The following is a 17,197-nucleotide window of genomic DNA, read 5'->3' on the forward strand; positions in this document are numbered from 1 at the left end:
AGAACTGCTTCAGTGTCCCCTAAGCTGCATTTTTCAGAAAGTAAATAAGTCACCAAAAGAAAAATATAACAACAACTCTGCCATCAGGAAAGAAAGTCCTCAAGGGCTCCCATGCCCCATTGCCCACCACTCTGCCACGTGCCCATGTCACTGCTACCATCTGTTCTCAGGATGGATTCTCATCTGCAGGTTATCACCTTCTGCAAACTGGAAAAACAACCCTGGCATTGCCTGCAATAGCTGCAGCTTTGCAAAATGAGTAAGGCTCCAAAACCAGCTTTGGGGCTTTTTTCATCTTCCTTTTTTCAGGTGAGTTCTGTGGCTTCCACTTTTGAATTTGTCACTTTGTCCCTGCAACTCATCTGAGCCATCTGCTTCAACAGAGAGGCTGAATTCAGAGAGAAGGAAGAAAACTATCAAATTAGAGCTTTTAATGAGACTGCTAAACAAAGAACAACATGGAATTCACCAACAGGGATCCCAGAGCCTTCAAATTCCTTAGTATCTCCCTTCCAGAATGAAGAGACAAGATCAGACTTGGCAAGAAATCAGAAAAAATATTTGGAGTCCCTGTACCAAACAGCATCTGCTTTTAGAGTGAACAGTCAGGGTCCAGCATTCAGTTCCAGTTTTTCCTTCTTGCAATGGCAAACAGTAAGAAACTCATGAAGCTTTGCAAATAAATTAAAAGATTCTTTTAACAGTTTCAAAAGCATTCCTGAGCCGTGCCTATCTCAGCCTGCCATGGTATTGGGTTCATGGGCAAGGATCAGTCCTGCAATGGTTAAACAACATTCAGGAATGCACAATGAACAACATTTCACTGTCTGGAGAGTGTCAGCCCAGCCTGCTGAACATTCTGGAGATGGCTGAACACCTGTGCTGCTGATGAATGGCATTCTTCCACAGCTCTCCATTAGACACTACCCATGTTCCTACAGAATGAGTAAGCAATTGTTACTCTCAGAAAGTGAGTGAATCTATACTCTGGAAACATGTTAAGATTTGAAGTGTATTTTATTTTTAGGTGTTGTGTACATGTCAAGCTGCTCTCTTGGCCAAACCAGAGCGGCTCAGGAGACCTGCAGAGCAGGCCAGAGAACAGGATGATTCACAGTAATCAAAGTCTGAACAGATGCCTTTCCAAATTGCTCCTGTGATACTTCTCATTTGCAGCTCCTCCATCCTGACTCCCAGGGCTGTCTAAGCTCCTGGCTCCACTCTGGCCAGCTGCCAATTAGCACAGCACTGATAAACTTCTTTAGCAATCCTTGGTTCAGCCCTTCTGCTCTAATTCTTTGCTGAGTGCTGGTTTAACCTCACAGCCTGACTTGACAAGACTGACAAAGCTGGGCGCTGTGCCTGGTAATGTCAATAGGGTTGAGCTGCTCTGCTGGAGTCAGAACTCGGGTTGAAAAGTTGGTCCCCAGTTCCTCCCCACTGGCTGCCACCTCTGCTGCCAGCAGGGAGTGAAAATGGTCCTTCCATGTCAGCAGGAAGAGGAGACTGAGGCAGTGCCATGGCTCTGCTTCTCTCCTCACACAGCACCACACTCAGCACATTTATTCTGGCAGAGTGTGACAGCTCGGTGGGAAGGGAGGTGAGAAAAAATACAAAATCTCTAAACTTACTGCAAAATTAATGGTTTGGTTTCCTACACACTGGCACTTCCACTTGGGGTTCCTGATGTAAACGTGGGTGATGCAATTTTTCCCTCAGTGGCAGCATCTGAGGGAAAGGGCTTTCTCCTCTACTCAGAAAACTTCCAAAAGCGCAGTATTTCTGAGATCCATATCCTCAAATCTGATTTAAATTGGCCAAAACTATTAGGGAGTGACTGTCATTGGGGTAGACACACAAGCACAAAGCACACACATCACATCCACATACTCACCAAATCAGGTTAAACTATTTGGGTTGCTTTTAACCCAAAGGGCCCCTCCTCTGGGTTCCCAAACGGAGCTGTCCATCCCAACTTCCACCCCCCAAAAAAAGGGAATGACCCACATGGTAGTTTATGCAGCCATAAACACATCACAGCACCAGCCTTACTGAAGAGAAGTAATGGCTAATTCCAGAGGTAAGTGGCTGGAGTTATTTTTAATATGCCCTGAATCTACTTTTTTTAAGTACCTCTTTCTCTAGATCACTCAAAAATAAAATGTCACCCTTAAAGTAACACCAGCTAGAGAGAAATTTTCACTATGAAAAAGACCAGCCTGAGCTTTTCTCACACTCAATAAAAAGAAATCTGTCATGTTCAAACTCGAGCTCCTGTGAAAGAAAACGCAAATTTGGATGAACCCTGCCGAGCTCCTTGTGATGACTGACAGCAGCCAGAAGAGTCCCTGGTGCCTCACAGACACAAGTCAAGGCACAGTCCCAGTCCTGAGGCCTTCCCAGTCTGGATTCAGGAATGACAGCACGGGAGGCTCACAGGGACAGCATCTGCAGCAGCACCAAAGAAAACTGTCCCAGAATCCTGCAGAGCCAAGGGACATTCCCATGCACGTGTGTTCATGTTACTGCTCCACGCCTTTGTGTTACAGTTCTCCCAGCAAGGGAAGTGCCTCTCCCAGTCTCATATCTCTCTAAATAAAAAGCTCCTAGGAAATTCAGAGGCTCCTTTACACCTGCCTGGGTGTGGCCCATGGAGGGAATTTGCAGCAGTAATAGCTGTAATTCCCAGCTCCACAGAAAGGGTATTTTTGAAGATGGGAGCCTCCTCTCAGCTGCCATGAATGAGATGCATTTCCCAGCAAAGCCACCTGATTACTGGTATCATAACCAGCTTCATGGCACCCCCAGCAAACCAGCTGAATGTGTGTCACATCTGCTCTAATTTTAACAGCATCGTAATCACCACGAGCTTGATCAAAATCTCACTGGCACCAACACAAGTATCACCCCTGGCTTTGGAGAAGGTGCATTAAACTATTTCATGGCTTCCTTTATTCAGGTCCCAGCCACAAAAGGTTGGTCTTTGTCTTTTTTACTTCAATGTAAAGCCAAAAAGCTTTATTTACTTCAGTGTTTAAACCACTCTGTGGCTCAGATATTGGTATCTAAATACACCAATGCACTGAACAAATACTCATTATTTTTCCCAGTTTGAAAATGCAACAAGTGACACAAATAAAAACAGAAAAAAGGGATTGCTGTGAGATATTCAGTCATAAGTTATCACTTTTAGATCTGTCATTCAGAGAAGAAACCATCCAACCATCACAGCAAACACAGCTCTGTGCTGCAGCACAAACCACAGCAGTCAAGAGCTGGGGTCCATTGTGGGAAGGACCAAATGAGCTGAGAGCATCAACCCCTGTCCTGCTCCTCAGTTACAGAGAGATGCCAACACGAGAGGGCTGTGCCAGGAACCTCTGCTCCTCACTTGGCTCCACACAGGGAGAAGGGAAATGGGAAGATCCAGGTGAGACAGACAAATGCATGGAAAGAAGTCTGGGGCAGAGCAGAGAACATTAAGGAACAAGGAATGAGACATCAGGGGGAAGAAACATGAAACTGAAACATAATTTTATATCAGACTCTCCTGAGGCACCAGACATCTCTGAAAGAAAACTCTGAAACTTAGAACTCCAATAGTCCTAAGCAGTATTTTTGTGTCACAGGATCCCAGGCTCAGGAAAGCATCCCCACTTCAGAAGCTGCTCAAGTGTGTGTCCAGGTACAGAAGGTCAGGCAGGAATCACAGGGAAAACCACCTGGAAGGACAGAGCAACCCCAGGGAACAACGGTGCTTTCCTGAAGTCTGAGTCAACAGACACTTGTAAGAGTCACCACAGGGATTAGAGGGATCAGCAACTCTTCCCCAGAACTGACCAGGAGTCAGGATACAGGTATAGTCAGGAATTTAATCCACACCTGGACCCAGCAAGACCAAGCTGGAGATACCATTTTCTCTCTGACTGACAGATATAGCAAGAAATGCAAACAACTGGAGCACAGAAGATAAGAAATGAGTGTACAGGGTTCTTAAACAGAGATATAAAATCTAAATGCTAAGTAGAAATCTAACTTCAATCTTCTACTTTTCTGTCATTTCAAGAACAGCAAACTCTGATTAGACTGATGGACTCATTTTCAACAAACAAAAACATCCACACGGAGCTTCTTAACTCACTGGCCAGTCTGCTTATAAATAACTGCAGTGTTTACACTGTTTGTCTACTGCAGCACAAATATTGCTGTACATGCTGGAGCCTGATGGATGACATTATTAAAACCAACAAGCAGATCCTCAGCAGAACATTCCTGTGTACCCAGCAGTCTGGTCGTGGCCAGGCAGAGCCTCAGTGCAAACAGCTCAGGCAAAACGGCCACACAAAACCGTCTGACACAACCACACAAAACCAACAAACATCCCCAACCTGCTGACTGCTCATGACCACCAACTTCAGTAGAAATCCAAGGCTAATTCCGAGCTAAGCAAACACAGAAATCCTTGGCATTCAACAAATCATGCTGAAAAGAACAGGAGAAAGAGATTTGATGGGTTGAGTCTGGGGTTTTGTTAAATTATTATTTCAATAACTTCAATGTACGTCTATCAGTTGATCTAAAAGGTAAAAATACTTGTCTAACTAATTCAGACAAAAACCTTGCAGATTATAGGATTTTTAAATTTAAAAATCTATACAGAAGAACCCTTGTGTCCAAATAAAATTCCAAGGAATTTCAGTTCTTTTCAAAGACAGTTTACACACACACACAAAAACACACAGATATATTTACAACCCTCAGTAAGAATTAGGCTAAAATTTCACCATCTACACTGACCTTCCTATCTGAATTGGCAAGAGCTTGATAAGGAAACTCCAGTATTTTCTGCAAGGAAGATCTGGTCCAATTCCCATGTGTAAAATTCAAAGTACTCTGCTGTGCCTTTACAGACAGTCATTTTTATTCCAGGATGTGTCTGTGCATTCTTGGGTCAGCTCAAATTTTCATCACCTTACCCACAGCACCTGCCATTAATATTTACAGCCAAGAAGTGGGTTTGTGTTGGACCCCAGTTGGCTGGAGGACATTCCCTGCTGCATTTTCAGGGAAGATTTTCAGTGTCTGGTAAACACAGGGAAGGTTTTCAGCGGTGCAAAGTGCTGTTACAAACCCAATTCCTATTTGTGTTGCACAGTCCCAACTGAAAAGCTTGGAGCTTGTGCTGAGGCAGTGGAAGTGGGAGAATTGTTACATAAATCCCAACAACATTCCAAGGATTTAAAGTGACTTTCAATCTATTGAGTGCATTTGGCGTAGCAAAACCCTTCCAGGACCAGACACCCTGCAAAATGGGTTAGGTATTATACCAGGTCATGTTACCAGATGGTCAACCAAAGCTGGAAAGAAAAAATTCAAGTGAAAAAAAATATCAGTGCAGGTCAAACCCCCTCATTGGAGATGGGGAGGGAGAGTTTTATGCCCATTCCCCAGTGTGGTTTTCTTGGCTATCATCAGTAAAATCTCATCTCCACGTTATTTAAAACTTGCTCTCAAAATTGCATTTAGTCTTGGCAGCTGCACGACAGAAGAAATGTAAAAGTACAGTAGGCAACTGTCCTTCATTTCCTTCCCTTACTCTTACATATCCTGTGTGCAACTGGAATGCTCCTATTTGATTATCCAGTGGAGCAAATGCTCCAATGAATGCAATCGTGCCTTATTACCCTACATGTCTGCAGCCTATTGCACAGCTATGGACAGATGTTTTTACACAGCTTGGTTTTTTAGCTACAGGGTCTATAAAACAATAGGAACTATCTGAAATGTTTTCAAGCCAGCAAAGGATAAAGGCACTGTAAAGCAGTCAACTGGATAAAAGCCATCTATGTCTGACAGGAGGAGAAGAAAAACCTCAGAGGTTTCTCAGTTATAAACACGTCAGCTTTGTGGAAGGGCTGCAGCGAGCAGCAAACTGACCAGGCTGGAATGTGGGAAAACAGGGAAAAACAGGGAGTGGAAAGCAGAAACACAGACCCCTGGCCTGTGGAAGAGTTCAGTTGTTATTTTACTGACCTGAAGAACTGGCTGGTGCCCAAGGAAGTGGAGCTGCCATTGGGAAGGCCTAGGAAGAGGTAGCCTTGCCTCCAGCTGAGGGGCTTGGACTGACTCAAGGCTGGGCTCTGCTCTGTCCCTTGGCATGTCCCTTCCCATCTCCAGGCTTCATTTCCTCACCACTACAATGGGGATCACCATTCTGATCTCTTTGGTAAAGAGCTTTGAATTTTACTGCGGAAAAGCCCTATTTACAAATTCATTTCCTTCTCCTCTCAGTAAATTCCTTTTTACAAATGAAATCAAATGCAAAACCCCCTCACTGTACTGGTTAATGGCACAGGTCTGCCAGGGAGGCACCGGGAGTTAAAGGGGAAGGCACTAGGCTGGAAGGCAGGATGTGCAAAATCATTCCATGCTCTTGGATAAGAACCAGTGAGAAATGGTTTTATGAGTCCCATGTTTCCCCTGTCCACTGTATCATAGCAGAAAATCCTGCTTTCAGCTGCACAGATCCTTGGACTGGCACTTCCAGCCCAGATGGGTTATTTATAGTGTACTGACAGCAGGTTTGACACTGTGGAAAACAAACACTACTTCTCTTTCCACAGCCTTTTATTATAAAAAGGAAAGGAAGAAGCAGGATGAGCTATGAAAGCAGAATTGATGATTTTCTTTATTTTATGATCATTGTTGTGAGAATCCCCCAGAGAAAAAAGTCCTCAACAAGGGGAAGAGATGGAGTTGGGGTGTGAAGCAGTGCAGAAAGCAATAAAATCTCCACTTCCATGCACAAGGCAAGAGACAAGAGCAGAAATACTGTAAACCCCAAAAGACAACTGCTCTGTCCACAGACCAAATATAATGAGCTTGTTCTGCTCGTGTCTGCCTCAAAGGCTGCTCAGCCTCACACACACAGTAGCCAGGAGCAGTTCCAGAGCTTTTCCTGACAGTTGTTTGGCAGTGGAGGCTTAGCTGGACATCAATTAGGCTCCTGCCTTCAGCCTGTCTATTTGCAAACACAATGACCACTTTCTGAGATCAACAGCAGAGATTTCTTTAAATCATCATTAAATGTTACTTAGCCATAAGCAAAGCCTGGGTTCTCAGGCAGTGTCCACAAATCATCTCTCATTTAGAAGATAATCGAGGCAGAAAACTGTCTAGGAGATAAAACTGTAATCCAGAAGTTCTAGCACAGTATATTCAAGTGAATCAAACCCCTCACCTATCACACAGAAGGAAAGGATATATTAAAATCTCATGGTTTTGGTTGTTTTTTATTCCATACTAACATGAAAATGTACTGAAGTGCTTCTGAGGGAAACTATATCATAAATTCATTGGTAACTGTTGTTAAAACAGTAACAGTGAGCCCTTTCTGATTGCACATCAAAGCCTCAGACCTAGGAAGGAGGGTGAGGGGTACAAAGATGGGGAAAGGAACATCTTATGCAGGTATCTCCCCTTTAAGCTACGAGACAGAAATTCCCAGGTGCTTTGTGTACATGTCTCTATAATTTCACACAGACAGAAATGGCCCTGGAGTGGAATGCAGGACATGTTTGCACCTGCACCAGTCAAACTGCACTATGATTTAGCACATAAAGTGATTTATGACACAGAGTTGAAATGAAAGAATGAAGTCAGAGTATCAGAATAAACATCAACAAAGTCATGGCAAATGTTTTCCCTCATGACTTACTCCTTTTAATAAAGTAACAGAAAGGAGCTTAGTTACCCACCAGTTTGAACATTAGGCTGGGATTTGGGCTGGAGTCCTGGATGCCTGATGGCAAAGTGCCATAGCACAGTTCTGGTAGCCAGGGAGTTTTCTGAAGAAAACCACATTGGACAGGGCTTGGAGCAACCTGGTCTAGTGGAAGGTGTCCCTGCCCATGGCAGGGGGGTGTGGAATGAGATGATCTTTAAGGTCTCTTCCAACCCAAGCCAGTCTCTGGTTTTATGATGATTCTGTGAAGATTTATTTCATTCAAACAATAATCAGCACCCATCCTGCACAACACCAAGATGTGATGGCCTGAAGGATGTTTACTCAGTAACATGGTGCCTGGTGAAGGAAGAGAGGTCCTTTCCACAGCATTCTAAACAGGTGTTCTCTTATATTCATCATTCCCACGAACCATTAATAAAACCATGGGAGAAGATAAACCTTTCAAGCTCAGATAAGCTTAAACATCCTGCACCAACTTTGGGGGGAGCCCCAATAAGGAAGAAAAAATGCTCTGTGATAAAGTCTGACTGGAGGCTTTGAGTGAGCAACAAGAAAAGCAAGATTTAGGATCAGCAAAGTCAAACAAAAGCAGGGTGATGAGCTGCTGAGATGACTTTGGACATACTGCCTTAGAGCTGACAATGACTGTGTACATATTTCAGCTTAGGTATCTCTCACCATTAATTATCAATAGCAGCTTGATGGAGGAAATGAAAGGCCAGGTACAGAGCAGAAAGTGTGTTATTCCTCCCCACTGACAGTGTTTAGTTCCAACTCCCTGAGAACCAGCTTCAAACACACCACCACTGTTTTATCTTCTGGGATGGTGCTTACTAGGAAGACAGACAGGCAGATAAATAATGGGAAAATAAAAGTGCTTGAAACACATTTTGGGGCTGCAAAAGGAGAATGATGTATGGAGGAGAACTAATAAGGAACTGCTGAAGGTTTATGAAGACTGAAGTGGAATAAATGTAGGGAAATTCCGTGACCTTGGATGGGCAAGTCCTGTAGCAACAGGAGACAGAGACCACTCAGGATCCTCTGGGAAGAGCAGCACCTTGGTGTCCAGCCCCAGCTGAGCAAAGAGGAGATGGAAGAACAAAACTGAGCAAGAGCTCCTAAAAGCTCTGAACTGACTCCAAAGAGAAACAGACCCTTGGGAAAAAGGAAAGGGAAGGAGTTAATCATGAGAGCAGCTGAGGGTCTATGAGACCTCAGAGCCAGGGACTGGAAACACATGGGGAGGGAACAATGACAAACATACAGAAAACCCATCACTGACCCTCCCTTCACTAAACACTTCCATTTATTTTAAGTGTGCAAGGTAATTCTTTCCCCCAAGACATGAAAAAAAGAGAAAAGGAAGAAAAAAAGTTGAGATAGCTGGAAATGGAGCTGATGGCACTCACATATTGACAAATTTCCAGAATAGAACAGATGGATCAATCACCTATTTTTCTACAAAAACTCCTTGCAAAGGGACAATATGAGCTCTCAAATAAGGACAGGATCTCATGTTTGGCTACTGTGTCTTTTCCAGAAAGACAGACATTTTTCAGCTGAGGAGGCCAAGAATCCACCAGTGCCCTTAGTATATGGAATGAATAAAGACAAACCTAAACATGACTACTGAGCTGCAAAACAAACCCAAAGGCAAATGAAAGTCAAATGCTCTACTTTCCATAGCAATAAAAAACCCAAAATAAGTCTCTATAAAATAGTATCAGGAGGGTTGCATGTCTCAGACAACACCTAAGAACAGGACCAGGGTCCTGACCCCCCAAAATCACTAACAAAACTCTCCCTGAGTCTGGTGGAACCAGGGTTTTCCTCTGGTCTTTAGTGCACCTGGGAGGCAGCCTGGCTGAAGCCATGTCCCCAAAACAAGAAAGAAGGAAAAGCCCCCACAGGACACTGGAGTGAGGAAGAGCAAGGGTTACTGCAGCAGGAATTCCTGATTACCTGAGTGTCTGTGCTCATCCCACTGCTTCTACTGAGATTTATGCAATCTCAGATTACACTCACTTGGCACACAGATTTTTAGTGGGAATCCGGCAGAGAAGGGATTGCTGGCTGGTGAAAAGGAATTGGAAGACTCCTGTGGGCAGGGTGGAGCCTGGGACACGGTAGGGATGAATATGCCCAATAGCACAGTCCTGCACTGTCTGGGCTGTGCAGCCCAGCATTTATTCCCTAGCAACCCAAAGGCAAGGGAAAAACTCTTCCCCTGCACTGTACCACAGCTCCCTTTGGCTTCCCAAATGCAGCAGCCTGACTCCACTGCCCTACAGAGCCACAAGGGACAGGAATGTGCAGTGCTGCAAGGTCCCTTTCCTTCCCAAACCCACTCGACAGCGTTTCCTTAAGGGATGTTTTAACCTCCAGTATGTTCATTTTAATGTATTAAAGTGTGTTTGGGTTTGGGCTGAAGGACAGTCCCAGCAAGGCTTTTGCTAAAGCCAGGCACTGCTGCTCTAATGAATTGTTTTAAGCAGCAGGTATTTCTATTTATTCTGGCATCAAATAAAAACCCGCCCTGGAATATACAGAAACATTCAACACCAACCACTATGGAAAATGTTTTTAATGTGAGAATTCCTTTTCTTTTCCACTCACAGCAAACCAGCTAGGCTTTTCCCTTTCCTTGGGGCTGAATTCTCTGTTGTGACACAGTTAGGGCACTGGACTCAATGTGACGTAGGAAGGAAGATGTAAATGCTCAGGGCACAGCACAGGCAGGACAACCAGAACTGTCCCTTGCTGTGGACAGGCCAAAAACTGCAGAGGCAAAAGGCCAAGGAAAAGGTAAAAATGTTATTCAGGTGTTTTAAATGGAATAAAAACACCTACCTGTAGACCAGACCCTCGTTTGCCAAACCTGGGCATATTTTGGAGCACTTTACTATGATAAACAGTCAGGAGATGGGAATGTTTTTCACCAAACATTGAGTCAGTCGTGGAAAGAGTCTGGAAAACTACATTTCTCAATCACCTCCACTCTCTGCTTGGTTGTCTCCAGGCAGCTACTCCTTCAGCTCAGCCTGCCCCTCTGCAGCGCACACACTTACTCTGCTTTCTTTTCCCCAACATCAAGCCACAGAAAAGCACATGTGATTGCAGCAGAGGTAAAGTCATTTTTAACCAGGGCAATTTAAGGATATTTAAGACACATTCTCGTTTTCCATTTCCCAATTCCACACTGCCCCCACTTTTATTATTAGCTGAATACAGGGAAGCTTCAGCTTGGATCTGGGGTAACATGTACACCGAGGAACGAGGGCCAAGCTTTGCCTTGAAATATGCAGGATCATTCCTAACTAACCGTAAAGCTGCTTATTTGGCACCAGTAGTGGAAATACTGAAGGAAAGGGGCATTCTCAATCTGCTTATGTCACAGAAAGGTTGGATCCTGACACTGTGCAAGGCTCCAAACTGCAGCCTGATATTAATAGTGAGACATTAAACTTGCAGTTTGGCTGCTCGGAGGCAGCTCCGCTGGAACAAAGATTCTCCTGCAGGAAACGGCAGCTCTGGTTGGAGTCACAGCACGAGGGATGAGCCTGGAGCAGCCTCTGGAATTCTGAGTGCTGTGTGACAAGGCTGTGTCACACAAAGCAAACCTTTCTGCTCAGACTCTCAGAGGTCCCGCAGCGGAGGCTGTTCGAGCACCTCCTTTGGAATTCATCCCTTCTCTGGGCTGACTTACCCACCCAAGTGGGGCCATGAGCATTAACAAACTATTTCTTACACAAATGTGGCTCTGTATCACCCCACAAAGACATACCTACATATTTTCCCCCATTTTTGAGCTTGTTTCAGCCATTATGTAACCCTTCCACACTGCCCTGGCAGCTGGGCCAAGAAAATTTGAACCAAGTCCCCAAAGCAACTGGTTTCAGTGAGGGGCCCCTGCCAGAATACAAATACAAACCTCCTGCTGCTGTTTTCTCTCTGTGTCTGCATGGCAGGCAAAGATTCCAGACAGGTTTTCCAATATGGATCTTTTAGAGCACAAATGAACACCTCTTATATGAGCCATTTAAACTTCATGATCCCACTTCTCTACAACAGCTGGGCCTCTGTGCTTCCACCAGGAAAAGTTCTCCTTCTGGATTTCTCATAATGTAAAGAAAATCAAGGCATGGTCATTAAAAAAACCCACATTATCTAGAGCACTCTGAGCCCTCCTATTTCCATATACATAGTTTAAGAGATTCCTTTCAGTCTCCTGAACGTGACTAAGCAATATTAGATCCTGGACTTGTGTTGCATCACACACCCAAGACCACCACACTCTTTTTACAGGAGACCTCCCTAAGCCATTCAATCTCCTGTAGCTTTGCACTCAAAAATCCCCATTTCATAGAGGTAGACAGAAGCTTTCAGAATGTCAGTGACTTGCCAAATGTCACACAGTGAGTCAGTGCCAGAGCTGGGAACAGAAATCAGGAGTCTAGAGCCCAGATTCTCTGCCTTATATAGAGCAGCAGCCTCAGCCTCGTAGTTTAGGAGAATTCCTGCTCACCAGAAAGATGTTTCTTCCTTTACAGGATGGCAGTATTGCCACTGCAAGGGCCAACTTCACCCATGAGCAGGTATAAAAACACACAGGCATCTGCTGAGACCATGTTCCTCGTCTATAAAAGTGAAGCATAAAGCAAGAAATGAAAGCAAGTTGCTGTTGTAGAGAACGCTGGGGAGTGCTGGAACCTCAGCATCACCGTCAAGACCAAACACAATGTCACTCACTGGAGCACTTTTCTTGCTTTCACAGGCAGTGCTGCTGATTTGGAGAGGACTGTCTGGGAGTTGGAGTGAGGAACAGGAATTTGGGAACAGTGGAGATGGTTGAAAGCCAAAGATAAATCTTCATAAGGCATATGGAGTAGCAATGGGCACCTTCCTGCCTCGATTGTTGCACTCATTTTAAGCCCAAGTAAACACCCCACCACACTGGTGCTTAGATAACCCAGGTACATACCCAGGGCATAAAACAGTGGCTATTAAAAACCTATTTCTCTACAACCAACACCTGTTTTTCCCTATTCTGACTAAGGAGGGAAGTTGGAGAATCTTTCACAGGGTTAAAATTTAGTACTGCCAACACTAAGCACTTTCTCAACCAGGTGCATGTCACAAAAGCACATTCATTAATTTAGTCTTCCTCTGCTATGAAAAAATGTAAATGGCACAACAAGGCCAAATGGGGCACAGAAAATGCATAAGTGAAGATACAAGTGCTTTGCTGACACATAATCAAACTGTCAGGGGAGAAGGAAAGAAAAGTAGCATTGAAGAGAGCTAAGAGGCCAGACTGCTTTTGTCCCAGGAACATTCACCTTCTAAATATCTTGGAAAACTATGCTGGAAAGAGCAACAAATGAGTTTAATCTTTATTTCTGTGGTCATTCACTTTCTTGACTGCAGCCACAGCCTGCAGCAAATCACTGCACAAGAAATAACTTGGGTATTGTAAGAACAGAAAAGAAGTCATAAAAATATTTCCTTAGTCATGCTGTCTCTGGTAATATAATTCCCTGAATAGAGACCTTCAACAATACTGTCTTGGAAAATGGAAAGAGCTCTGACTTTAGTCAGCATGTGTCTTCCATCAGCTTCTCTCTTTTCTGTTTTTTTTAACTTCTTTATTGTATGTCACCACAGCCACCTCCAGGTGCAGGTACACAGCATAAAAACCTTCCTCAGTGAAAGCCTGTTTTCCACAGAATAAATGCATTGTGAGGGATTCTGCCTGGAAAGAAAACCTGGGATGTGGAGGCCTGTCCTTGCTCATGGGGGTGTATATTCCAGCTTTGTTTTCTCCTTTCACCTGATCAGTCCCCCCACCACAGAGAGGGAGGACCTGCATTCCAGGAGGAGCCTCCACAGGCTGTTTCAGAGCTCCTGCTGAAGGTACTTTCCCCATGTTCTTCATCACCCACTGTCAGCAGAGCAACTCCTGGGTCTGCAAGTGTCTCCCTGAAAATTAGGATCCATCCCCAGTTTATACAGAACTGTGGGATAAGGGGCCATTTGACTTTGAGACAATTGTAAAAAAAAAAAAATCATGTGATCACCATAAAGATGATTTTGAGCTGTGCCTCCAAACACTGCTGCTACTGTGGGGATTAAAAAAAAATACCAGGAGAAGAGATACAGGGAAGTTCTGTTACCTGAGTGAAATAAATAAACCAAGTGTTTAATGTGTGACATGTAAGGACCCTGTGTATGCAGGGTTTGCACATGATTAAAGGCAGTTAGGAAGAAGGAGGAACAGGAGGCAGAAGATTTAACTTGGCTTTCCCACAATGAGGGATTCTTCTCCAGAATCAGAGTTTGATCCGGGAGTGTCACTCAGGTTCTCACAATGGGAAATACATTCCTCAGTTAGTAAATTCTTGATTTAGGTGAGAGAGAACTGAAAGGAACATCATACAGACACACCAGAAGGCAGTTCCTTCTACATCTACTCCAAAGAAGATTAATTCCCGAACTCTGAGACCTCCAGGGTTTAGAAGGGGTTAAAATTTAATGCCTTACCCATAGTTCATAGCCTGCTCAGCTAACCCATATTTGTATCACAGAGGTACACAGATTGCAAAACCAACATTACAGCAAACCAAAGAATGAAAGATTGCCCAGAAAGCTCCTCTTAGCACAGAGTTGGCTCTCAAAATACCCTCCCCTGCTCCTTTGACTTACCCACAGTGTCACAAGGCTCGTCTTTGTGTACGCAGAAATCTGTCCTAGAAAGAAAAACAGAACAGAAGTGAAATGGATCCTGTGCCTCCAGACTCCAGGCTGGGGAAAAAGCACTGGAGCATGACTCACAGACCAGGGGTGTTGAGGTTTGGGGATTTTTTTCAAGCTGCTGTGCTGTCTACACGATGACAACACTGATAGCAGCTCTGATTGCTACTGGGAGGTTATTACAAGCAATTATGTGAATCAGCTCCATACACCACAGTCAAATTCAACAGACTTGAGATTTAGCACCTAAAAGAGCCCTGCCTCACTCTGTGAGATCAGACTTCAGCAACTGGATTAAAACTGAAGCTCTTCTTTTTCACAAGAGAACTGTAACAAAAAGGAGCAGACACCCTGTGATGCAGCAGCACCATCAGAAGCGGGAGTAGGAGATGTGTGGGGCACTGCCTGAAGGCACAGAACTAAAATGTACACCCTAAAATTATCAGTTCTTCAGTTTTTTTCTTTTTCTTCCACTAGAATAGAAAAGGACAAAAAAGAAGCAGGACCAAACAGAGAATGACAGATGTTGACGTGGAACGAGAAAGAGAATTTCAGGATTTGCCAGGTAACAGGTGAATTGGCTTCAGCTAAACCTGCTACAGTCCAATTTGCCATTTTATGCTTTGAATCCAACACAGAGAGGTTCAAGAGGCTTCATTTGGTCTCTGCTACTCCCCCATATCTCATCAAGGCATGAGAAGATACTACATGTGACACATGCACCCATGAATCAACAAGGAATCCATGGAGCTGTGTTAAATAGAAACAGAATAAGAATCCTTGAAGCTCCCCATCAAAGCAAGGGCACTTCACATGAGAAGACATGAGATTCCTCATGACAGAAAAACACCTGTGGGGGAAAAGGTATTTTATAACTAAATTAATGGTTTGAATACATTTCAATAAGCACTTAGACCTAAACTTTCTGGAGCTCTCTTCACCAGCCCTGCTTTGCAGTGCAATCCACTATGAAGAGGAGCTGGAGAAAAACATCACATGTGCTAAAACATTTCAGAAGTTCCTTAACCCAAGGGGAGCTGAGGAACCATAATCTCTGTCATTATGGCTTTCCTCACCCTGTGGGGAGGCTGGTGAAAGAACCCTATTAGCACATTTGGAGTGTGCCTTTTGAAATGCCTGAGTCCCCGTGGGATTCAGAGTTTAAGAGTCTGGCAGGAGGAAGATCAAAAATACTTAAAGATAAATACTTAGAAAAAGAAAATACTTAACATAAAAATAGATAAATATTTAAAATACTGTTTCCTTGAAGAAAATTATGAAACTAGGATTTATAGGAACAGGGATTTAAGGCCCTGGACTGCAGCTGATAACCCAAACCCTTCACTACCAAACTCCTTTGAAAGTCACAAATCAAGTTGTCAAAGGCTTGGAAGGAGAGAAACAAACAGCCATTACCAGCTCTTGTTAAGCAGACATTGTAAACTAACCACGCGTGAGTGCAGAAAAACCATAACAACCATCAAAGTGTTAAAAAAATCAGACAGGGACAAAACAAAATCGGAAGCTACGACCACACACCGGTCCCAGCCTTCATTTTTCCCCACAGCCTGTGTCTCGACACCTTGGCATTCCAGCCTTTCCAAGGAAGACTAATGACAGTCTCCTGACGGAGCTGGCACCAAGCTCCTGCTTGAGTTCCCAGAGCCAACTTGACGGAGGTTTATTTAAGGACTTATTATGTTATATAAACTGGTAAATCAAACAGATGCTTTTCTTGTGACAACAGATAGCTGAACTATTAGTAGATGGCAGAAGGCCACTGCTAGAAAAGCCTCTCTCTTCAGGGGCCATCCAGCCCTGCAAATAACACACAGCAGTTCTGCTCCCCGCAGGCTGTTCAACCCCAAAAGGCATCTGGCACTTCCAGGCAGCTCCATGGAGGAATTGCCACTGTGCCATAAAATGAGGGGTCTGTAAAGGATCCAGCACAACTTGCAGACACTCCTACAGAGGTAGAACAACCCTAGTCTGTGATGCTGTTTGGTCAGGGAAGGGCTTGAAACACGTCAGCAGAACTAAACAGCTGCTCAATTCACACTGCATGGGGCACTCCAAGTATGAAACCCCCTCAGCCCATCCCTAAAGCTCCATAAACACAACTCCAAGGGATTCCATCCTTATGTTGAATGACCTTGTACCAAAATGCCAGGCTTTAAATCATCCAGGCATTCCCCCAAAACCCTGTGGCCAAACAGAAAAGCACATCCAAACCTTTAGTCACAAATGAGCCTGGTGGGTTCTCAGTCTTCTTCCAAAGGCAAGGAGCCATTCCATCACAAAACCTATCCCTGAAACTCCTGCAGTCCTTCCCTGGCAATCAGATGGGAGACACAGCTGGAAAGGGGTTAAGAAAGACCTGTCTCACCTGTGGACCAGTCACAGCAGTGATTTCAGATGGCCCCATTCTGCCACCTGAAGCTTATCTGCTGCTAAAAGGGTTTCAATCACAGGTGTGTCTCTGGCACATTCTTGAGCTCAACTGCATCTGTATTTTTGAAGTGAGACCTTGACATGACTGATACTATAATGACGTGCAACGATATAAAGGAGATATTTTAATATTCACTGCATGTGCAAAGGTCTCTTATCACAGAGACATAGTTTGTTAGCAGAACCTTTTCCTGAGCTACGCTGGAATAAAACTCTGACTCCGGGAGCTGCAGTTCAAATTCAACA

The 17,197-nt window shown here is 44.2% G+C and overlaps 1 protein-coding gene across 1 annotated transcript in view; it reads right to left on the bottom strand.

Moving 5' to 3' along the window:
- Positions 1 to 17,197, bottom strand: part of ADAMTS17 (ADAM metallopeptidase with thrombospondin type 1 motif 17) — a 168,872-nt gene that overhangs the window by 117,365 nt on the left and 34,310 nt on the right. Inside the window, exon 7 of the mRNA XM_027688787.1 lies at positions 14,453 to 14,496. Within this exon, the coding sequence (XP_027544588.1) occupies positions 14,453 to 14,496 (44 nt within the window). The remainder of the gene's footprint in view (positions 1 to 14,452; positions 14,497 to 17,197) is intronic.

Source organism: Neopelma chrysocephalum, unplaced genomic scaffold (assembly GCF_003984885.1).
Source record: "Neopelma chrysocephalum unplaced genomic scaffold, ASM398488v2 Primary Assembly neopelma1_75, whole genome shotgun sequence".
NCBI classification, from domain to species: domain Eukaryota; kingdom Metazoa; phylum Chordata; class Aves; order Passeriformes; family Pipridae; genus Neopelma; species Neopelma chrysocephalum.